This window comes from Sorex fumeus, unplaced genomic scaffold (genome assembly GCF_029834395.1).
Source record: "Sorex fumeus unplaced genomic scaffold, SorFum_2.1 ptg000047l, whole genome shotgun sequence".
NCBI lineage: Eukaryota > Metazoa > Chordata > Mammalia > Eulipotyphla > Soricidae > Sorex > Sorex fumeus.
In genome coordinates, this window is record NW_026606104.1 from 34,863,194 (window position 1) to 34,886,529 (window position 23,336).

The 23,336-nt window shown below is 56.4% G+C and overlaps 1 protein-coding gene across 1 annotated transcript; it reads left to right on the forward strand.

Moving 5' to 3' along the window:
- The first annotated feature begins 936 nt into the window (after positions 1-936).
- PADI6 (peptidyl arginine deiminase 6) lies at positions 937-23,085 on the forward strand. Its single transcript, XM_056122575.1, has 17 exons — positions 937-1,028; positions 1,983-2,172; positions 4,160-4,232; positions 6,100-6,167; positions 6,557-6,674; positions 7,544-7,661; positions 8,215-8,225; positions 12,406-12,581; positions 12,762-12,865; positions 14,055-14,166; positions 15,206-15,313; positions 15,472-15,626; positions 16,404-16,560; positions 16,679-16,802; positions 19,139-19,209; positions 21,256-21,417; positions 22,852-23,085. Exons 1-17 carry the CDS (start codon positions 937-939, stop codon positions 23,083-23,085), a joined length of 2,073 nt encoding a protein of 690 aa, XP_055978550.1.
- Positions 23,086-23,336: the final 251 nt, after the last annotated feature.

Consider the following 23,336-nt stretch of genomic DNA (forward strand, 5'->3'; position numbering starts at 1 on the left):
TTCAATCCCCAGCATCCCATATAGTCTAAGCACCATCAGGAGTGATCCCTGAGAGTTGCTGGATATGCCCCTCTTCAAAAAAAAAAAAACAATAAAACAAACAAACATGGTTTGTGGGTCCGGCCGGAGCAGTGCTCTTGTTTATCATCTCACTCAGCTGGGGCACCTCCCTCCATTCAGTTCCTCACACTCTCCCAGTTGGTCTGAATATAGCATACCCAGGCCTGGTCAGCCCAGGGGTGCTGGAACCCGAGTTCCCGATCCACACCCCCAGGACTTGCCAGGTTCAGAGATGTGCCGCTTGAAAGACCTTCCTCAAACAAACAAACAGCAGCAATGACAGAGGCTGGAGTGCTGGTACTGCGGGTATAGCGCTTTCCCTGCACAAACAGCTGACCTGGATTGGATCTCCCGTACCCCATCAATTCCCCTGAGCACTGCCAGGTGTGGCCTAAAAGAGCTCTCTTCATCATTACTAGCAAGCAGTAGAGAGGAAGCTTATCAGGACTTCTAGAAACACACACCTTCTAACCCAGGCCCCGGGCTGCCAACCTGACCACAGTGCAGTCCTCCCTAAGTCCTGCTCTCTGACACCATCCAGCCCAAGCATCCCCCCACACCCCAGCAAAGTAGGTCAGCGGGTTGCCGGCTTCCAGAGTCCCCCCCCAACTGGCTCCCAGCTGCAGACCCTAAGAGCCAACGTGCTGTGGGCTTTCCATGGACCCCAGCTCTCTCCCCTGGCCTCCTCCCCTCCAGCTGCAGAGAAAACCTCTCTCACCTGTGGCCTTCTTGCTTCCTCAATGAGGGGGCGGGCCACAGAGACCCTGCACCCATAAGAGAGGAGGTGGCCGGTCCCCTCCGGCTCCTGACGCTGCTGTGTCGAGCCGGGGGTGGCAGAGCAGAGGGCGAGAGGGTGAACCGTGTGGGTGCCACGCCATGTCCTTGCAGAGTCACATCCGCCTGTCTCTGGACAGGCCTGCCCACTCCCTCTGTGTGCAGGGCATGGAAATCTGCCTGGATGTCTATGGGTGAGGAGCTGGGGGCATTGCCAGGGGTGCAGGGCGGCTAGCGCCGACTCCTCGCCTGGGCGGCCTGGGGGTGATGTGGGAGCTGGGGTTTACCTTGTCTGTCCACCTCTCTGGGTTTGTCTCACGGAACCTGGCCGGGGCCTCTGAGGGCTGCCCCGTGCGAAGGGAATCCTTCGCCTCTCCCCAGAGGGTCTCTCCTTCTCAGGGATAGGGCCAAGACTGCTCCGCTGCAGGTCCTGGGCGGAGGTGGGGGGTTCCCAGCTCCCAGAGGAGGGCCTGTCCAGACCCACCCCCAGGCTGGACTGTGCGTTTGTTTCTCCCAGGGATCCCTCCTGACTCAGGCACATGGCAACTGAGAGAGGAGTGAGGCTGTAGCTTTAGAGGGTTCCAGAGGGAGCCCAACCAAAGAGAACCCCGCTGACACAGTCTTAGGAGAGCCTTTTAACTGTCTCTGGGCAGCACAGGGTGGGAAGTTCCTGCTTCCCAGAGACAAGTTCATGCTGGGAGGTGAGGGACCAGGAGTTCTGGGAGTGGAGCTCGGCGGGGCCTCCAGAGGTCTCTGGGCACAGCTGATATTGCTACAGGATGGTCTCCGCTGGTCAGGCTGCAGAACTAGGGACTCAAGGGGCATCTTTCTTAGAGGGGTTTGCTAGACAACTTCATTTAGGAGCCCCAGCCCTGTAACTGTCCTGTCAGCAGGCCCTTGCCTCAGTTCCCTGAAAGATGAAGGGGACCAGGGGGGTAGTGCAAAGTAGGGACACTGGGCCTGCTTCCTGGCAGGGCAGGGGGCACCGCCTGGGCCCCTGAGTACTGTGCCAGAAACTGCCCCCTCCAAGAACCCCTGGGTGTGTCCCTCTAGGAAAAAGATGAGGGTCTGTGCCCACCGGGGCGGGTTCACGGTCAGCAGGAAGGCGAGTCCGAGGCCCTGAAGTCTGTGTCCTTGTGGGTGAACAGGTGTGCCCCGAAGAAGTGCCAGTTCTTCACCGTCACTTGCACTCCTGGCGTAACGGTCTGTCCGCACAGCCCCATCATGGATATGAGTAGCAAGGAGGAGGAGAGGACCATAACCCACTGGCCCCTGTGTGAGTCCATAGACGTGCTGGTGAAGATGACCTCTCCCAGCACTGTCCTGGACGGAGACAAGGTAAGCAGGAGAGGGGGACCCTCCCTGCCCCCGGCCCCAAAATGAGCAGCCACAGGCCACGTGTTGGTGTTTGGGATCGTGCTTGATGCGGGTGGTGGAGGCACAACCCACTTCACAGGTAAATTGAGGTCACGCCCAAACTGATTTGCAGAATTCCAAACACCTGTCACTCCTCGTGGGCTCCCTGCAAGGGCTCTGGGCTTGGTTTCAAGCTCGTTCCTTCCTGAGGCTGGTCTTTGGAAACTATTTTTTGTGGGGGGGGGGTTTAGGGGGCGATGGCAAGGGTAATGTGGGGGGAATTAAACTCATGGCCTCACAGGTGCTCTACCACCAACCACCTCCCCAGTCCTAGAATGTAGAGCTCTCTTATGGCGGCAGGGGGTGCCACTCCTGGGACCAGAGATTGAACCCGGACCTCCCAAAGGCAAGGCGTGCACTCCAGCCCTGGCTGTGCAGATCTTGACAAGGCTTAAGTGCCCCACAGGTTAAAAGGATGCTACGGCTCATACCCTGACAGGTCACGGTGCAAAAGCTCTGCTTAACCACACCCATCCATTTACATCCAAGGAAACAGGCCCCAGGGGATCTGCCTGGCGTGTAATGAGTGGGTGGAATCAGGGCTTGGTTCTGCGAAAGCTGTCTCCCTATCGTGCTTCCTGTGAGCAAGAGAGGGGACTTTCTCTTAGCAGATGGAAGCAATCTCTCCTGCAGAGATTCGAACCAGTGGCAGGCCACGCCTCCTCCTGATGCAATCAGCCTCATGGCAGCCCACTCTTAGATCACTCTCAGGTGGTTTCCAGCTGAGTGTGGGGACCACTGAGGCCTGCTCAGGACTTGGGACACTTGCCCAAGTGACCTGAGTGTAGTTGATCAAGGAGTGGAAGAGGGTGTCAAGTGCTACCTTCCACCCAGGGCAGGATACTCGAGAATGGAGCCACTCTATGGGGCTGGAGCGACAGCATAGCAGGTGGGGCACTTGCCTTTTACATGACCAACTGACCAACTTGGGTTCAATCCCTGGCACCCTATGTGGTTCCCCAGAGCCCATTAAGGGTGAGTGCCAAGTCACAATGCCCAAAAGGAGAGAGAAACGCCTGCCATAGAGGCAGGCGGGGGGGGGGGGGTGATGGGCCCTCCCATCAGGGCCCATCGAGGTAAACCCCAGCTCCCACATCACCCCCAGGCCGCCCAGGCAAGGAGCCGGCGCTAGCCACCCTGCACCCCTGGTAATACCCCCAGCTCCTCACCCATAGACATCCAGGACAGATGCTGGTACTGGGAAATGTGCACTGGTGGAGGGATGGGTGTTGGAACACTATATGACTAAAACCCAGTCATAAACAGCTTTGTAAGGGTCTATCTCAGTGATTCAATAAAAAAAGTTTGGTGAAAAAAAGTGATTGCCAGGAGCACCCCCTGAGCACCTTCAGGTGTGGCCCGAAAGCTGAAAAAATGACCTTGGGGTGGCTGGAAAGGCAGTGTTGAGGGCAGGCTGAGTTCGTGAAGTTTCTCTGCCCTGGCTCCACCCCCAGGAGTGGCCTAGCCAGTCAGGGGCTGGATGTCAAGGACAAAAGCATCTATGGAGGAGCGAGCGGCCATGTCAGGGCCCCTGAGAGAAGGGGCTGGCACTGTTCTGTCCAAAGGACCCTGGGGGGGTGGGGAGGAGTGGCTGGTGGGGACCCAGGTCAAAGTTCCACTTCCAGTCCTCGCCCCAGGGGGCCTTCCTTGGACCAAGTGGCAAAGCCCCCTGGCTGGCCGCCTCATGGGCAGGGTCCCAGGGAGGGCTGGCCACACCTTTCTGACTAGACAACAGCCAGTTCCCTGACATCCTGACTCTGGGGATTCGAGCCTTCTCCAATGGGACTGAGAGCTCCCTTTGGAGAAGTGAGCGGGGGTGGGTTCTGAATTCCAGCTCCTTGCCCCATGGCACAGCCAGCCACGGGCAGGTGAGGCAAGGACTGAGCCCGGGTGCTTGCTCGCTCCACAGGTCCTGGTCTCCTACCTTGTGCTTGATAATGAGGAACCAGTGGCCACTGCGGTGCTCTACCTCACAGGCATTGGTGAGTCCTGCTCCCACAAGACGGGGTGTTGGGGGGAGGGGGCACCCTGTAGGTAGGCTGCTTGTGACAGTCCTGGGTGGACACTATGGATATGCCCTTACAGGTGCCCGCAGGGGTGAGTCTCCTCTCTGTTGATGAGCTGAGTCCAGCACTGTTGCTGCCCATGTTCTCGCCAATGCCCCCGTCAGCTTCCCCGTGCCTATCAATCTGATGCCCCTAGATCCTGTCCCCTCATTCATTCAAGAACATTCCACCCGCTATTCCTATTGCTCTGGAAAGCCACTAGCCCTCTCCAGAACAAGCGGCAGTCACACCTTTTCCTTCCAAAGGCCTAAAGGCTGTTTATATACAAATATCTGCCTGTTATCTTAAACTTAGTTCTGGTCAGACTCCACCATTCCCCCCTTTCTGTCTCCCCTCTGTGCAGCCTACTCAAACCGCACAGCTGTCCCCAACATAGGCCTCATAGCTGGAACCCTAGGTGACCGTGGTCCTGGACATGGTTACCTAGAGCTTTGTCTGCATGCCTTGTTCCCCCCTCAGGGGGCTTAGCCTCTCCCAGTGCAACCCCAGAATACGTGGGATCTGCCCAGCTGGCTGTTCCTCTCACCCCTTCCATCCCGTGTCCCCTCCATCCTTTCTGGTTGGCCAGTCCCCAACCCTAGGCATCCCTCTCTGTCAGCCCTGGTCAGTGCATGAGGCCTGTGGATCAGAGGCCTCTGAGCTTCACCAGAGTCCAGCTGTGTCTCACATCTTTCATGGGTGCAGGGTGGGGGACCCCTTTTACGCTAAGGTTCAGCCCCCACTAGACCCCTGGTGAATATAGAATACAAGTCAGGTGTCATCTCTACAGTACAAATCCACCAGGACCCCCACATGAGCCAGGGCCGCCCTTGCTGCCTCTACCCTGTGCCCAGTTTCTCCCCTCACACATTCTGCCTTGGGCATGTGGGCCTCCTTATACATGACACCTCGCACCTGTGTTCCCTGACTTTGTTCTAGGAGGACGGGATCACCACCCCCATCCAAATGTACCCTCCCACCCCTGCCCAGCACAGAACAGCCCCGTCCTTCCCGCCACCCTCCGCCCTAACTGCTTTGGTCCTGGATGTTAAATGGACTCTCTTCCTGGCTCCTTGGGTCTCTGCCCACAGCCCTGTTTGACCTTCAAGGCTGCTGAGCTGACCAGGAAGTCCCTCCACTCCACCTGTGTCCTTGCTCCCCATCATCCTCCGTACACTCACACAATTGCGTGCACGTGACTTCTTCCTTTAGCCTCTGAGCCCACCACACACCCATGTCCCAGGACCCAAGGGCCTCTGCTGTGAGCTCCCTCTGCCTGCCTCATCCATTCATTCTTGAGCAGTGCTCCCTGTCTCAGTGGGTCTCCATTCCCTGGACATGTGTGAAGCCAGGGCTGGGCATACAACAGCAGGCAGGACTAACCTCCCAGGTGTGAACTGTCTCATCACACAAGGGTGAGGAAGGGAAAACAAGCCGGGTGACAGTCTTGAGGTCAATCATGAGGGGATGAGCAGGAGGCTTGGTGGAAGCCTGAATCCTTCGGCTCTGAAGGGGCTTAGAGTGACTATGCCAAGGAGCGGTGCTCTGCATGGATGTGATGTAGGCTTCTCTCTAGCCTTCCAGAAAAATCAGGGAGGTGTCGCCGGGTTGAGGGACAGTCTCCCTCCTCCCCTAAGGCCTCATGACTGCAGTGGCTGTTCTGTGCCTCTGGGAAGGTGGGGAGATGGTGGCTGCCTGGCCCCCTGCAAAGACGCAGCCACTGGATTTTGCACTCATGGAGGCAGCAGCTCATGGACTGAGCTGACCACGGGGCTGGTGACTGAGATCTGGCCCCCTGTTTCAGTCATCTCCCTGGACGTGGACATCTACCGCCTTGGGCATGTGGAGATGACCAGTGACAAGAAGGCTAAGGTGAGTTCGTCTGACCCCTCCCTCCTTCATCGTGTCCAAGTCCAGTCCTATAACCCAGGGAACCAAGGATCCACTTTGTCAGAAACTTGTGTCCAGCTCTAGGCTCAGGTCTCCCAGTCCCTGCTTTTCCTGAGACCAGGAGGGGAACCAAATCCCACCATTCCCTCCCTCCTGCCCCATCTGCCCGACACTGCTTCCTTGTCTCTGTCGGCAGAGGAGCTGGTGAATTCTGACCCAGGGTGACCCCACAGAAAGGGGGATTCTGCCCGGAAGAGGTGGGGTCCAGGGTGATCCTGCAGAAAAAGGGATTCTACCCAGAAAGGGGGGGAGCAAAGGGGTTCTCAGCTTCTACGCAAACCAACATGCCTGCATGTCTGTTATTTTCACAGAAAAACTGGGTGTGGGGCCCCAATGGCTGGGGTGCCGTCCTGCTTGTGAACTGCAACTCCCCCAACCTGGGCCACCAGTCAGGCTTCATCACCACCACCACAGTGTTCCTTCCAGAGGGTGAGGGAGACCCCGCTGCCCTCTCCTCCTGGGGTTCAGATCAAGTCCTACCTTGGGATGAGCAAGGCCCCCACGTATACTGGATGCTCAGAGTCTGAGGAAGAGGCCCATGGGATGACCCAGCTCTGATAACACACCTTGCATACCCCCCAGCCTCATCCTGTCACCTGTGAAATGAGCCAACAGAGCTGCCTCACACGGTGGTAGAGTAGACTGAGAACACGGGATGGGGGGCATCGCATGCAGCCTGGGCCAGCCGGAGCCCTGCCTGTGGGCCAAAGCAGTGTGAGGTCTGCCCTGGCTTGTAGTAACCTGGCTTCCAGGGTTCAGCAATAGAACAGGGTGTCCTGCCTCCCCTCGAGGCTAGAGGGGAAGGACCCTTGGCTAAGCAGTGCGTGTCGGGCCCTGTTCTTTGCATCCCTGGGATGACATAGCCAGGTGGGCGGAAGTGTCCTTCAGCTCAAAGAGCTGAAGTAAGAAGCTGGAGTTCAGGGCTGGAGCGATTGTGTAGCAGGTAGGTCGTTTGCCTTGCACGTGCCTGACTCGTTCAATTCTCAGCATCTCATATGGTCCTCCGAGCACTGCCAGGAGTAATTCCTGAGTGCAGAGCCAGGATGTGACCCAAAAAGAAGGGGGGGAAAAAAAAAGCTGTAGTCCAGGCTTTGCATGCAGGAGGCCCAGGTTTGGTCTCCAGGGCTGCTAGTGTAACCCCCGTCCTTCCAATATGGGGGGGCGGGGAGGCGGGGAAGTTGGTTATGTGCCTGTCTAAGCAGACCTGGTGTAAGCTGAGAAGTGTGAGCTGAGTGGGGATGCTCCCACCCACAGCGCAGACCTCTGGAAGCACCTGACCTTTGCCTTGTCTCGCCCAGAAATGAAGAGCCTTTCCCCCATGATGCTGACAGTGCAGGGGCCCAGTGATGTTCTGAAGCGCTACCAGCTGGTTCTCCACACCTCCGCAGAGGAGGCCGAGAGGACGCGTGTCTACCGGTGCCTGAGTGAGTGTCCACGGCCTGGGCTCCCATCCCTTTGCTCTTCCTCAAGGGGTGACCACACTCCCCTTTGGGGACCTGCTGAAATCGGAGGCCATAGATCCGGGTGTGCTGTGGCCAGGCCTCTGCCTGCTCCAAAGACCCAGTGAGCATGTGTGGGCCACACCAGGATCCCCTTGGGGCTATGAGGGTGTGTCTCCTACACTGTTTTGTTTTGGGGTCACACCTGGCATTGCTCGGGCTTGAATCCTGGGTCTGTGATCACGGATCAACCTAGGGTGTGAACATACGTGAGGTTCCTGGAATAGGACCCAGATTGGCTGCACACACCCTGCCTGTTCTACTATCTGGTCCTCCTACAGGGTCTTATTTTTGGTTATGGGCCACATCCAGCAATACTGAGAGGTTACTTCGGAGTATCACTCAGGAATTACTCCTGGTGATGTCCAGACCATACACAGGATGCTGGGGATTGAACCTGAGTCAGCTGTGTGCAAGGCAAGCCCCCGTTGTACTATCCAGCCCCCCATCTGCTGTACTATTCACTACAGCCCCCTCCAGGGTTTTATACAGGGATGAGCAGGAATATGAATAGAACACCCTTGCCTTACAGATTAGGGATAGCCCCCAATTACTGCCAGAAGCATCTCTTGAGAGGGTGGGTGAGGGCCATCCCAGCAATGCTCTCAGGAGTTATTCCTGACTCTGTGCTCAGGAGTGACCCTTGATGGTGCTTTGGGGGGGACCATGTGTGGTTCTGGAGACACGAACCAGAGTTGGAAGGATGCAAGGAAATGTCCTATACTATTTCTCAGGCCCCACCTGTTAGAATTTTTTTTTTATTGAATCAACATGATAGTTAAGCTTTCATGTTTGAGTTTCCATCATACAATGATCAAACACCATCCCTCCACCAGTGCATTCTCCACCATCAATGTCCCCAGTATATGCCCCCACACTTTCTGAACTTCCCTCTGCCTCTATGGTAGACAATTTACCCCATACTCTTTCTGCTTTTGGGGCATTCTGGTTTGTGATATAGATACTGAGAGGCTATCACATTTGTCTACTTTCAGCACACATCTCCCATCCTGAATGGTCCCTCCAACCATCATTGACTTAGTGGCCCCTTCTATTCCAGCTGCCTTCTTCCCCAGCTCATGAGACAGGCTTCCAACTATTGGGCAATATCCCTGACCTTGGTGTCTCCTGACCTTGGGTGTCAATCTCATACTATGTTATTTTATGTTCCATAAATGAGTGCAGTCCTATGTCTGTCCCTCTTTCTGACTCATTTTACTTGGCATACTCTCCATGTCAATCCACTTATAAGGGAATTTTATTCATCTCTCCTAACAGTTGCATAGTATTCCATTGTGTAGATGTACCAAAGTTCCTTTAACCAGTCATCTGTTCTCGGGCTCTCGGGTTGTTTCCAGATTCTGGCTATTGTGAACAGTGCTGAAATGAACATACAGGTGCAGATGTTATTTCTACTGTGCTTTTTTGCACCCTCGGGACATAATCCCAGAAGTGGTATTGTGGGGCCATATGGAAGTTCAATTTCTAGTTTTTGAAGGAATACCTATATCTTCCAGAAGGCTGGACCAGTCAGCATTCCCATGAACAATGAGAGTCCCTTTCTCCTCACATTCGCACCAACACTAGTTGCTTTTGTTCTTTTAAATGTGTGCCAGTTTCTGTGGTGTGAGATATTTCATTGTTTTGATCTGCATCTCCCTGATTAGCGATGTGGAGCATTTTTTCATGTGCCTTTTGGCCATTTGCATTTCTTTTTTGAGGAAACTTCTATTCATTTCTTACCATTTTTGATGGGGGTTGGAGGTTTTTTCTTGTACAATTCTACTAGTGACTTGTATATCCTGGATATTAATCCCTTATCAGATGGGTATTGGGTAAATATTCTTTCCCATTATGTGGGTTCTCTCCGTATTTTCGTCACTGTTTCTTTTGAGATGCAGAATCTTCTTAGTTCAATGTAGTCCCATTTGCTTTCACTTGCTTGGTCAGTGCTGCTTCATTCTTAAAGATGCTTTTAGCTTCCATGTCTCGGAGGATTCTGCTTACATTTTCCTCCATGTACCTTATGCATTTGGGTCTGATACGGAGGTGTTTAATACACTTTGATCTGACCTTTGTACCTCCAGCCAGAAATCTTAACCCAGACTTTCACAGAGTTCCAAAGCCAAGAAAGCAGAGTGGGGGCTGGAGCGATAGCACAGCGGGTAGGGTGTTTGCCTTGCATGTGGCTGACCTAGGTTCGATCCCCAGCATCCCATATGGTACCCCGTGCACTGCCAGGAGTAACCCCTGAGCATCGCCGGGTATGACCCAAAAAGAGGGAAAAAAGCAGAGTGATGGCTGTGCTGGCATGTCCATCCAGGCCCATCTGCAGCCCCTGTCGGTCTGGTCAGCAGGTGGCCCGTCACTTCTCCCTAGAGCAGAGCTTCTCATGCGGTTTCCACTTGCAGCACCTTTTCATTTGAGACCTCTTTACACGACTATGGGTGTAAAATAGGCATCAAATCATCTACTCATCATAAACACACGTTAAAAACATTTTTTTAAGCATTCCGTGACTGGGACTTGGCAGGATCATAGGCTGAAGCTACGTGTTTTACATGTGGGAGACCCAGGATTGATGGAGAATTTGGGGGCTGAGCTGAGGAGTGACGAGTGGGGGGGGGGGCGGGAGTTAGCAGGGAACCACAGAGAGGGGACAGGACGGGGCTCAGGCATTGGCCTTGCATGCAGCTAACCCCAGTTCAATCCCCAGCACCATAGTTTCCCCCGAGCACTTCCAGGAGTGATCCTGGGCCCAGCCAGCTGTGGTCCACCAAACAAACACAGCACTGGAAGATGTTCGTGTGTCTGGCCAGCACAGGGCTCCGAGCCAGCCGTGTCTCAGCACTGCAGAGGAAGTGCTTCGGGCTCCAGTTCACTGAAAGAGTCAAAGGAGGGAGCCCACTAACTGGTCTGTGTGAAAGTAGTGATGGCAGTGGAGACTGGAGACCTGGGCAGCATCCCAGAATCCATGTTGGTGAGGGGGGTGGGGTTTGTTACTGGCAGACCCATGCAGGGAGGAAGAGGGTCGGGGGCTGTCGCTGAGTGTCCCCTTCAACGGGTCTAGAATCCATCTTATTTTGGGGCTCTCCCAAGTAGTACTCGGGGCCCAGGGGGAGGCTCAGGGATGTTCTACCAACTAGCTTATGCTGCCACTGCTGTGGCCGCCATACACAGCCAGTGCCCAGTGAGCCAGAACCATGCCAGGGCCACTGCAACCCTCTGCAGGGGTCTGGAGAGGGCAGCAGTCAGTCCCTGCCACGCTCAGGTCTGAGATGCAATGGCTGGGCCCTCTCTAGGCCATGTGACCCAGAACTTGGCTCAGAACATGCACAGAGGTTTAAAACAGGAATCTCCATCCTCGGGTCTGCCCTGCCACCTGGTGAGTAGGCCCCATAGTGGGACAGGGCCCAGGCAGAAGGGAGTTGGAAGCAGGGAGTTGGTGGTCCAGGTGGGTAAACGGGTGCTTTGGGGCAGGGTGGCCCCTGGAGATGGGGAATGGACGGGTGTGAGCTGGAGTGAAGGTGACAGCTGTCACAAAGGGGGTGTGTTCTCTTGCTCTCTCCTCTTTTCCGTTTCATGATGTAAGGAGCAAGAGCGAGAGGTTTCCCATGAAGAGCTACCGTCTGCCTCTTCAGAAACCTTCGACACACAACATAGCCCCCTGGCGCTCCTCGCCTACACTTTCCTGAGGCTGCCATGGCCCTTTTGCAGTCTCACCTTGAAGGCTACTTGATGACAACCTCCCAAAGACGGCCCAAGTGGCAATCCCCTGATGAGAAACGGTGCCCTAGCACAGTGGTCTTCAACCACCAGTCCATGGCCCAGCATCAGCTAAAATTTCCTGCCAACCTGTTGAAAACGTATTGTGCTGCTAGATGACCCCAGCGAACCAAATGGGCAGCAGCAGTAATTTCAGAGCCACTTGGTGCTCAGAGAAATGCTCCCACCTTGTTGCTCAGGGGTTGCTGAGTGGTGCTCCAGGACACAGAGGCAGTGCCAGGGGTTGAGTCTGGGCCTCCCGCTCGCAAAGCATGTGCTTCAACCCAACTATTGAGTGCTCTCCACCCCAGCAATGATTGAATCTCCACTAGCAGTCGAAACCCACTGCCTTGGGTCAGGGAGCCGGCTCAAAGGGCCGAGTGCAGACAATGCATGTGGGAAGCCCTGGGGGTTGATCCCTGGCACTGCAGACTCCCCCCCCAGCACCCCAAAAAAGGTCCACAAAGGGAAACCCCAAGATGCTATCTAGGCAAGCCCCTTGACAGGATGAGGAGTGTTCATCAGAATCTTTGCTCCAGAGTGTTGATGTTGGAGTGTAAGAATCTTACACATGGACCAGTCTGAAAAGCTAGTCGGCTTCTGCATGCCGGGAGCCTCCAGCCTGGCTTCTGTTTTCTGGGCAACCCCCGGCAGTGCTCAGGACTTACTCCTGGCTCTGTTGTGCTCAGGGATCATACATGATGGCGGCAATAGAACCTGGGGGTCTGCATGCAGGCCAGCAAGCGCCCTACCCACTGTCCCATGGCCCCAGCCTTTCCAGATGTGATCAAGATCCAGATGTGGCTTCTAATGTGATCAAGTCGGTGCCTTTAAGCATCAGGGCTAGTGATGGGCGGGGCAGACTCCAACTGGCCTGTCTCTGTCCTTTCTGGAAGATAACACGGATGCCTATCAGATGCTTCTCTGGTCCAGTCAGCCCTCCTACACCTTTGCCACCCTTGAGGACAACTGGAACGAGACTTTCTATGTTGAAGCCACCGAGTTCCCATCTGACAGCTTCTCCGGCCTGATCTCCTACTCCATGTCCCTTGTAGAAAAGTCTCAAGACCCGGTATGTACCTAAACAGTCCTGACACAGGGGCTGTGTGGCCAAGAGATGAGGAGAAAGGGGTCGAGGGAGGGTTTCCGACTGCCTGGAACGGGCAGAGCTGCAGAGAGCAGGTGCACGGGCAGTTAAACTTGCTGCAGGTGAGAGCCGTGAGGAAAGATGATGGACCTTGTCGTCTCCCAGTCTGTTCCAGAAACCGTGGTGTATAAAGACACAGTCGTGTTCCGAGTGGCTCCCTGCATCTTCACTCCCAGCACCCAGATGCCGCTGGAGGTGTACCTGTGCAGGTAAGCGGCCCTTAGGCTGCAGAGGCCCAGGGGGCCTGGTGTACAGCCACAAGCCAGGAATATGAAGTGCTTCCTCCCTCCCCTTCCCAAGCTGCCCATTCTACCCTCAAGAAGGCCCTTCTGTGGGCCTGATCTTAGAACGCTGAGGCTGGACTGTGAGATGCACCACCTCTCACTTCTGCCACTGGGAAACAAGTCTGCAGCCTGATTTGGGGCCAAACGGGGTGCCAGAAAGCAGTGTGAAGGGAAAGAGTGGTGAGGAGCATCCAGAGACTGCAACTCCGCCCCCCCACCCGCCCCAGCACTGCCAGTTTTGGCTCCCAAACTTAGCACTGTAGCACTGTCCTCCCGTTGTTCATCGATTTGTTCGAGCGGACACCAATAACGTCTCCATTGTGAGACTTGTTACTGTTTTTGACATATCAAAGATGCCACAGGGAGCTTGCCAGGCTCTGCCGTGCAGGCGGGATACTCTAGTTAGCTTGTCGGGCTCTCTGAGAGGGACGGAGAAATCGAACTCGGGTTGGCCATGTGCAAGGCAAACTCACTACTCACTGTGCTATAGTTTTCAAACTTACGAGCGTAAAAAGGGAGAGGATAGAGTCCAGGGTGCCCACTCGGCTACTGCCACAGGTGAGCCAGGCATGGAGCAGAAGTACAGTGGTTGGACACTCCCTGCTCCCGCCCCCGCCCCTGACACACACAGGCTAACACATGCAAAGAGGGTACCAGGGTTCTAGGTCTGCAGTGAGAGAAACAGTGGTACTGCTGCCTCAGGAAGCAGAACAGGGAGCTTCGGTTCTGGGGGGAAGCAGGAGAAGGTGGGTCACAAAGCCCCAGGAGTTCCATGAAATTTGGGAGTGGAGGAATCTGGATGCACTGAACCCGCAGGCTGGGGCTGTGCCCGCAGCTCTGAGATTCAAGGGTTCGACCCCAGTCCTGTACTTATGAAAACTTACTGGCACTCACCAAACTCCCAACTTCTATGTGGCCTGTGGAGTATGGCTGCAGGTAGGGCTGAGTCGAGGCTCCAGACTCCCATACAGAGTTCACCCTGGCGGCTGACCTGACTGCCAGGAGTGCGGTGCCAAGTGTGTGTGCCCGGCCCCTGTCTGGGCTGGTGTTAACTGCAGGGGCACAGCAGAGGGAAGCCTTGGAGGCCTTCCCTGAGGGGGTGTCTCTCCCGCAGACAGCTGCAGGTTCAGGGCTTTGCAGATGCAGTGACGGAGCTGAGCGAGAGGAGTAACATCCAGGTGGCAACTGTCTACGAGGACCTCAACCGCCAGGGCAGGTGGCTGCAGGTAACACACCCCTGCCCTCGCCGCAGACCACCCTCTGGGCCTGCCTTCCCCCCTTCCCAGCCCAGCAGGAGGAGAGGCGGCTTGGCTCTCTGGGCACACCTGGACAGCCTCTGAGGCTTCGTCCACTTCCTCCCCAGTAGGTACATTCCCGACCACACCCTAGAGCCCCCCCACACAGCTGCCCGGGGGGAAGAGAAGGTGGTGGACGACTTCTGAGCTCGGACCAAGCTCCAGGGCTGAGCCTGATCCCAGCAGAATGAAAAATCTGGAGACCACCCCCCCTCACCACCGACATTGCAGTGGGGGCCCCATTCTGCTCTCAAAGTCGAGTGGCCACATGGGGCCAGGGACCCTTCTAGGTCCCAGTGTTCAGAGAAATGGTGACCGCTGTCACTGCTGCAGCCATGAGTGCTAGGTGCTGTGAAAGAGAGGAGGCGGTGCTCCCCAGCCAGTGCTCTCCAGTTCAGGAAGCCAGGAGCAGGGGACAGAGATGGGGAAGAGGCTGGGCAGAGGGACGGCTGGCCGGAAGGCTGGAGCAACAGACTGGGAAGGCCAGGGCAGGAGGATGTGGTCAGTCTAAGCTTACAGACCCTTCATGCCAAGGAGCGGAAGCCAGTCGGGGGCAGGGAAAGGGACCGTGGGGGGTGCTCAGATTTGGGATTTGGTCTGGAGCGATAGCACAGCGGGTAGGGTGTTTGCCTTGCATGTGGCTGACCCGGGTTCGATTCCCAGCATCCCATATGGTCCCCTGGCTGACAAAGAGGAAAGGGGTCAAAAGAGAGAGAGGAGGCAGGTATTCTGGTTGAGGCTGAGGAACTGAAAGCTTCCCCGTAAGGGCCCAGGACGTCATCAGACACTGGGGTGCACAAAGATGAGTAAAGGAGAAATTCAGGGGAGTCAAGCTTTCAACGGAACAAACCAGCCCGGGCAAGCCCCCTCACTGGCAGGAAGAGGGGCTTCTCTGCCCACCCCCACCCCCGCCGCTGCAGGCAGTCAAGGGAGGACATGGGCCTCACCACGTGTCCCTCTGTGTCCCCAGGATGAGGTGGCCTTCTGCTACACCCAGGCTCCCCACAAGACTCTGTCCTTGGCCTTCGACACCCCTCACATCCAAAAGCCGGAAGACTTCCCCATGAAATACTCTTTGGTGCGGCAGCATGTGTAACCTGGACCCCGTCACGTGGGAAGGGGTGCCAGAGGGCCCATGGTTGGGGGCAGGGAGGGAAGGTCTGAGGCTTGTAGGAGTCGGGCTGGGGCATAGGTCTGGCCCTTCTAACGCCCTGCCCCACGGGGGTCTCCCTCCAGAGCCCTGAGATCGGTTACGTGATCCACGACACTGAGGACCACACGGTGACCAGCATGGACTCCATTGGCAACATGGTGGTGTCCCCACCTGTCAAGGTGGCAGGCAAGGAGTACCCGCTGGGCCGGATCCTGCTTGGCAGCAGCTTCTACCCCAGGTGGGCTCACTGGCCCTCACTGCAAGGAGACACCCCTGGTTCCCCCGGGCCCCGCCCCGCCCACTACCCTGATCCCTCGGCAGGGCATCTGCTCTGGGCTATCCCTTCCAGGAGAGGCAGGATAGCTTAGCAAAGGGGTGGACTCCTGCTGGGGCCCACAGGGCATTCCCAAGGGCCACAGGAGAAACAGATGGAGGAGCTCATTATGAGACAAGGGGAACCCCCTGGTAGGACTGGGGAGAGGGGAGCCCCAGAAAGGATTCAAGGTGGGGGAAAAAAACGCAGAATCACTGGTAGAGAAAGCAGAAGACTATCCTTTTCGTCCCTTTGGAGGTCACAGCCAGCAGTGCTCAGGGCTTAATTCCTGGCTCTGCACTTGCGAATCATGCCTGGCAGGGCTCGGGGACCATGTCGGGTGCCAGAGACTGAACTCAGGTTCCGCTTCCTATAAGGCAAGTGCCTTATGGGCTGTCCTATGTCTCTGGTCCCAAGCTGTTCACTCTTGGATAGATGTGTCCAGGGGTTCCCACGCTCAGGGCCAGCAGCCCAACAGGACTCCTCCACAACTGCATGGCTGGACATCTTGGTGGCTGTTTGTCTGAAACCAGGAAGTGCTTGGGGGCTGGAGTGAGGGGCTGGGTGTGTGCACGTGTTGTGGATGGAGCCCTAGGGCTCATTGTGTGCCAAGCGCATATTACTGCTGAGGAGGGGGTACTGAACGTCCCCCTGGGCTGAGAGGGTCGTGCGGGCTCAGGGGCTGTGGGTCCCTCCCTCCAGCAAGCAGGCCCGGAACATGAGCAGAGCCCTCCGGGACTTCCTCTACGCCCAGCAAGTGCAGGCTCCTGTGCAGCTCTTCTCGGACTGGCTGATGGTCGGCCACCCCGACGAGTTCATGTGCTTCGTCCCCACGGAGGTCAAGAGCAAAGGCAAGAAGGTCTGTGCCGGGGGCTGGCCAACACGTGTCCCTGCTCCATCCGGAGACCGTGGGAAGCTCCTGGCAGGGGTGGGAGGGGAAGAAGCGTGCGGCCCACTCTCCTTGTTCCGTGCCCCAGGACTTCCGTCTGCTCCTGGCCAGCCCCAGCTCCTGCTACAAACTATTTCAAGAGAAGAAGGATGAGGGCTACGGGGATGTGCAGCTGTTTGAGGAGGTCCAAGAGGAGCAGCTTCTTTCTAACGGTAAGCCAGTTCCTGGTCCCAAGGCCCCCTCCCATCATGGTCTCTGGGGAGCATGAATGCATTGTGTCCCAGGTGAGCGCGTCTTGTTCTCCTCCCGGGCTGCCTGGGGGCCAGGAGACCACCAGTGTATATCAGTCAGAAATTCTGGGGTGGGCAGGAGCAATAGTACAGAGAGTAGAGTGTCTGCCCTGCATGCAGCCAACCCGGGTTCGATCCCTGGCAATCCCATATGGTCCCCTGAGCACCACCAGGAGGAATTTCCTGAGTGCAGAGCCAGGAGGAACCCCTGAGCATTGGCAAGTGTGTGACTCAGAAAGGGGAAAAAAAAGTTCTGGGGGTAACTGAGAAACTGCCAGAATGTGTGTGTGAAGGAGACTTAGCACATGGAAGGCCATTGAGATGGCTCAGTGGTCAAGCGCAGGCTTGCGCATGTTCAAGGCCCTGGTTCCATCCCTGGCCCCATCTGGGCCCCCTGGGTGTGAACTGAGTGATAATCGAAATACTGGCACGAGGAGGGCCAGAGTCCAGGGGTGAAGACATCTGCCTTACCTGTGACTGTGCCTGGTTCAGTCCCTGGCACCACATGGTTCACAGAGCCAGGAACAAGCCCCCGAAAGGTCCAGGCATGGCCCAAACCATAGCTACCCCAATTTATTAAACTGCAGGGGCACAAAGCAATAGTATAGCAAGTAGGGTGTTTGCCTTGTACACGGCCAACTTGGGTTCAATCCCCAGCACCCCATATGGTCCCCTGAGCACACTGGGAGTGGTCCCCAAACCAAAACTGAAAACAAACTTAAATTAGCACAGGGTTAATTTGGCAGGGGTCTGTGTGCCAACGCTAGTGTCTGGGTTTACCCAGAGACAGTGGATTGAGCACCTGAGCACTGCACATCAGCCTCCGGCTCATCTTAAGGACTCTCAGGTGGACACAGTGTACATGGTGCCCAGCACTGTTTTTTTGTTTCATTTGGACCACACCTGGCAGTGCTCAGGGATCAAACCCAGATTGACCAGGCACAAGGCAAGCCCCCAACCTGCTGTACGATCACTCCAGCCCTGTGCCATGGGACCCGAGTGAAAGAGGGGGTGTTGGCGGGGAAATCTCCACCCCCTCACTGCTATGGTTTGAATCCCCAGACTCACTATTCGGGCGCCTGTTAGCACACAACGTCAGCCCCACCACAGGCCTCCTGTACCCAGCATTGGTGCGCCCCTCCCCCCAGCAGTGGCGTGGCCCTGGATGCACTCACAGGAGCTGAGTTATGAGCGTGAACCCTGTGTATAAAGCACTTCCCTCATGACTGAATTGGGCATCTCTGAGCTCAAGCATAGGGGCCAGTGAGAGGCTTCAAAGGCTGAGCCAGGCTTTCTCATGCAGGACTCACGGGTTCAGCCCCTGGTACCATATGGTCCCCTGAGCACTATGTTGGGAGTCATCCCTGAATAGTACCAGGTGTGTGTGGACCCTGGCATCCGCCCCCCCTACACACACACACATTAAAACTTGCAATCAGCCCAAAGATGACTCGACCAAGCACCTAGGCAGAAGGGTTGTACAGGACACAACACTGTCCAGAGGTACTCAAGCTAACCTGTCAGATCACTCCCCTCATGCCAGGGACAAGTGACCAACAGCAGAGAATGTGCCCCTGGTCTTCATGGACCCTCCTCGAGCCCCTACAGGTGATATGTGACCTGGGAGTGGTGTCCTTGGAAGCTAGCCAGGCTGCTCCCCATAGTCATGGTTCAAGGATACATGCCTTAGGGACCTGTGAGGTAGCACAGTGTGGGCTGACATGCAGCCGACCTGGGTTCAATCCCCAGCACCCCCTAGGGTCACCCAAGCCCAACACAAATGTTCTTTGTGAGTGTATTGCCAGGAGGTAAGCCCTGAGCGCTGTCAGGGGTGGCCCCCTAATTTTTTTAAAACTCCCTTGGTTTTCTTTTTTTTTTCTTTTTGGGTCACACCCAGTGATGCACAGGGGTTACTCCTGGCTCTGCACTCAGGAATTACTCCTGGCGGTGCTCAGGGGACCATATGGGATGCTGGGAATCGAACCCGGGTCAGCCGCGTGCAAGGCAAACGCCCTATCCGCTGTGCCCTTCCCCAGCCCAGCCCTTCCCCATGGTTTGTTAAACTGCCAGACCAGCCCAGTTGATATTTGATCGTGAAGCCCCCGCCCCCTCACCCCGAGGACTGCTTAGAAGACACCACACACACCAAGGACAGATGGGGTGGCCTGTGCCCAGCCGGGCCAGCACTGCCTGCTCCCTGCCCACACCTGACAGTGCTCAGAGCTTACCCTCCTGGCTCTCCGCCCCCTCTCCTGCAGGGAAGGAGCCACACACCATCACCCAGCTGCTGGCCAACGAGGAGCTGAGGAAGCAGAATGACTATGTGGAGGTAGAGGGGGGCAGGTGGGGGGGCCCTGAACCGTGGCCCAGGTGTGGTGCAGACCCCTCCTGGGAGGGCATCGGCCTAGTCTCACAGGGGAGAGGGGCTGGGCCTCCTGAACCCCTGGGACGGCAGTCCCAGTCTGGTCACGTTGGTCCTCAAGCGGTCAGTGCCGCTGCTCAGCATTCCCCGTGTCTCCAGCTCTGGGGTCTCCAACACAGACAGGCCGAGGCCTTCTCAGGGCTGCTACGAGGGAGGATCACCCTGTGGGTGCCCAGCGCCACTCACCACCCATAGCTGCCATGAGCTTCTCGGGGCTACCCTCCAGCTCCCTGTGGTGACACTGGGGCCTGGACAAAGGGATCAAACCCTCTCCTGCCCACTGGGTCCTTACTTAGGGCTCCTTGCTGAGGGGCAGGGGGTGTGCTCTGACCATTGCAAAACCCAGTCCAGCCCAGAAGAAAAAGGATATTGTGAGTCCTGGGGCGTGTATCCTGGGGGTGGCGGGGACGAAGCCTAGTCAGGGTCCAGGAAACACTCAGGCTGAACCTCTGTGGATCTGAGAGGTGAGGAGGCGGGAAACGCCTGTCCTGGTCACTTCCCAGGGAAGGAAGCACCCCACCAGCATCCTGCTCCCCTTCTTTAGCCAGGCCTGGGGGGGTCAACGGGAACACATGTTCCCCTGGCAGCAGGAGCCCAGTGTGGCACCCTTTCATCAAGGCTGGGTGCCACGGCTTCCTGGCACACAGCAAGCCCCTGGGAGATGGTCTGTCTGTGTGTCTGTCTGTGTGTCTGTCTGTGTGTCTGTCTGTGTGTCTGTCTGTGTGTCTGTCTGTGTGTCTGTCTGTGTGTCTGTCTGTGTGTCTGTCTGTGTGTCTGTCTGTGTGTCTGTCTGTGTGTCTGTCTGTGTGTCTGTCTGTGTGTCTGTCTGTGTGTCTGTCTGTCTGTCTGTCTGTGTGTCTGTCTCTGTCTCTGTCTGCCTCTGTCTCTGTCTGCCTCTGTCTCTGTCTGCCTCTGTCTCTGTCTGCCTCTGTCTCTGTCTGCCTCTGTCTCTGTCTGCCTCTGTCTCTGTCTGCCTCTGTCTCTGTCTGCCTCTGTGTCTCTGTCTGCCTCTGTGTCTCTGTCTGCCTCTGTGTCTCTGTCTGCCTCTGTGTCTCTGTCTGCCTCTGTGTCTCTGTCTGCCTCTGTGTCTCTGTCTGCCTCTGTGTCTCTGTCTGCCTCTGTGTCTCTGTCTGCCTCTGTGTCTCTGTCTGCCTCTGTGTCTCTGTCTGCCTCTGTGTCTCTGTCTGCCTCTGTGTCTCTGTCTGCCTCTGTGTCTCTGTCTGCCTCTGTGTCTCTGTCTGCCTCTGTGTCTCTGTCTGTCTGCCTCTGTGTCTGTGTCTGTCTGCCTCTGTGTCTCTGTGTCTGTCTGCCTCTGTCTCTGTGTCTGTCTGCCTCTGTGTCTCTGTCTCTGTCTGCCTCTGTGTCTCTGTCTCTGTCTGCCTCTGTGTCTCTGTCTCTGTCTGCCTCTGTGTCTCTGTCTCTGTCTGCCTCTGTGTCTCTGTCTCTGTCTGCCTCTGTGTCTCTGTCTGCCTCTGTCTCTGTCTGCCTCTGTCTCTGTCTGCCTCTGTCTCTGTCTGCCTCTGTCTCTGTCTGCCTCTGTCTCTGTCTGCCTCTGTCTCTGTCTGCCTCTGTCTCTGTCTGCCTCTGTCTCTGTCTGCCTCTGTCTCTGTCTGCCTCTGTCTGTGTGTGTGTCTCTGTCTGTGTGTGTGTCTCTGTGTCTGTGTGTGTGTCTCTGTGTCTGTGTGTGTGTCTCTGTGTCTGTGTGTGTGTCTCTGTGTCTGTGTGTGTGTCTCTGTGTCTGTGTGTGTGTCTCTGTGTCTGTGTGTGTGTCTCTGTGTCTCTGTGTGTGTCTCTGTGTCTCTGTGTGTGTCTCTGTGTCTCTGTGTGTGTCTCTGTGTCTCTGTGTCTCTGTGTGTGTCTCTGTGTCTCTGTGTGTGTCTCTGTGTCTGTCTGTGTGTGGCCCCGGCCCGCAGGGTGGGGACGGCAGTCAGCACCTCGTGTCCCCGCCTGCAGAAGTGCATCAACCTGAACCGGGCCCTGCTGAAGCAGGAGCTGGGCCTGGAGGAGCAGGACATCATCGACGTGCCCCAGCTCTTCTGCCTGGAGCAGCTGACCAACGTGTCCTCCAGCCAGCGGACCGAAAAGCTCTTCGCACGACCCTACTTTCCCAACCTGGTGAGGGATGTAGTGGGTGTCTTGCCCAGTCTAACGGTAGAAGGGGTCGCTGCAGGCGGGAGGTGTGTGTGTGGGGGGGGGGTGTCCCTCCCGAAGGGCAGGAGAGCGGGACTGGGACCGGGGCCGGGGGGCTCCGTGGTCACTGTGGGCAAGAAAGAACTCAAGGGGCTAGTCCCCGCCTCAGGGCATTGCGAGGAGACCCACTGGCCGCAGTGCAGGGGTGTGCATATCTGCTGACTTCAAGGCCTGTGGCAGAGCCAAGCCCACTGAGTGGAATTATGCAGCCCATATACCCCAGGAAGGGGCATTTTGTTCCGAGCAGAGGAGAAATAGAGGCATAGGTGTGTGCCAGACACCCCTGCTATGCAAACCTCACCCCGCCTCTACAAACTGGCCTCTCCCTGGGGCACTGCTGACTCTTCAGGAGGTAGCTGGACTCCTGAGACCATTTTATACAAGACTCACTTTCCTTACAAGCCCACATCCATCCCATGCAGCCTTTTTCCTTTTAAAAAAATTTTGTGTGTGGGAGGGCACACCTGGTGATGCTCAGGGCTTACTCCCTGCTCTGAGCTGAAAGATCACTCTTGGTGATGCTCGGGGGACACAACCCTGCAGGGTGCTGGGAATGGAACCTGTGTCAGCCGCGTGCAAGGCAAATGCCCTACACACTGGACTATTGTTCCAGCCCTTCTGCTTTTATCTTTTTTTTTTTTTTTTTTGGTTTTTGGGTCACACCTGGCGATGCTCAGGGGTTACTCCTGGCTCTGCACTCAGGAGTTACTCCTGGCGGTGCTCAGGGGACCATATGGGATGCTGGGAATTGAACCTGGGTTGGCCGCGTGCAAGGCAAACACCCTACCCACTATGCTATCGCTCCAGCCCCTTCTGCTTTTATCTTGGGGTGCATCAACACAGAGACTCACTCAGAGAGGCCTGTGCTCGAGAACTAAGCCATGTCCCTGACCCCCCCTTTCCTATTATTGCTCCAGTCACTCTGGATATTGTTTTAGGAAACACAACAGGCCATTGACAGGTGACGCAGAAGTGCTTTGCTGGGGGATGGGTGGTCTGTGGGAGCACAGGCTGGGAGCACGGTGCCTGGCCCAGCCTCATCCAAAGGCAGCTGGCTTTTCTGTGCACTGAACTCTACATCCCGTGCTTTAAGTTTTTGATTTTTTTTTTGGGGGGGGGGTTCTTTTTCTTTTTGGGTCACACCCGGCTTTGTGCAGGGATTACTCCTGGCTCTGGACTCAGGAGTTACTCCTGGCAGTGCTCAGGGGACCATATGGGATGCTGGGAATCGAACCCGGGTTGGCCACGTGCAAGGCAAACGCCCTACCCGCTGTGCTATCACTCTAGCCCCTGCATACCATGCTTTTAGAGGGGGAACTTCCATGGCTTCCACCCCCTACCTCGGCTTTGCCCACTCAGTTGCAGATGGTGGTGATGGGCAAGAATCTTGGCATCCCCAAGCCATTTGGGCCCCAGATCCGGGGCAGGTGCTGCCTGGAGGAGAGGATCCGCGAGCTGCTGGAGCCCCTGGACCTCCAGTGCACTTTCATTGCCGACTTCGACTGCTACCTGACGGAGGTCGGAGACTTCTGTTCCTGTGCCAACATCCGCAGGGTGCCCTTTGCCTTCAAGTGGTGGCAGATGGTGCCCTAACCTGGCCTCGTGCAACCACCCTCTCCTAACCAAGTGGTCCGCGACCACCCATCTGTATTCAGATCCCCGGTCCTGTCTGGGAACCTAGACAAGCCCCCTCCTTAGCCAGTGGGATGGCATGCCCATTTCAGCACCAGGAAACCTGCCTCCACTTACCCCATTAAAGTCCTCACTTGTTCTGAACGCATCTGGGAAGTAGCTTCCTGGTCTGGAGACGGGGTCCTCACGAAGGAGAAAAAAGCTGAGTGACT

What these genes read in the sequence shown, in the direction of transcription:
- PADI6 (XM_056122575.1), top strand. Translation starts at nt 937, where the DNA reads ATGTCCTTGCAGAGTCACATCCGCCTGTCTCTGGACAGGCCTGCCCAC. An exon ending in AGCAGAATGACTATGTGGAG is followed by an intron (nt 19,210 to 21,255) that starts GTAGAGGGGGGC and finishes CCCCGCCTGCAG; the next exon opens with AAGTGCATCAACCTGAACCG. An exon ending in GACCCTACTTTCCCAACCTG is followed by an intron (nt 21,418 to 22,851) that starts GTGAGGGATGTA and finishes TTGCCCACTCAG; the next exon opens with TTGCAGATGGTGGTGATGGG.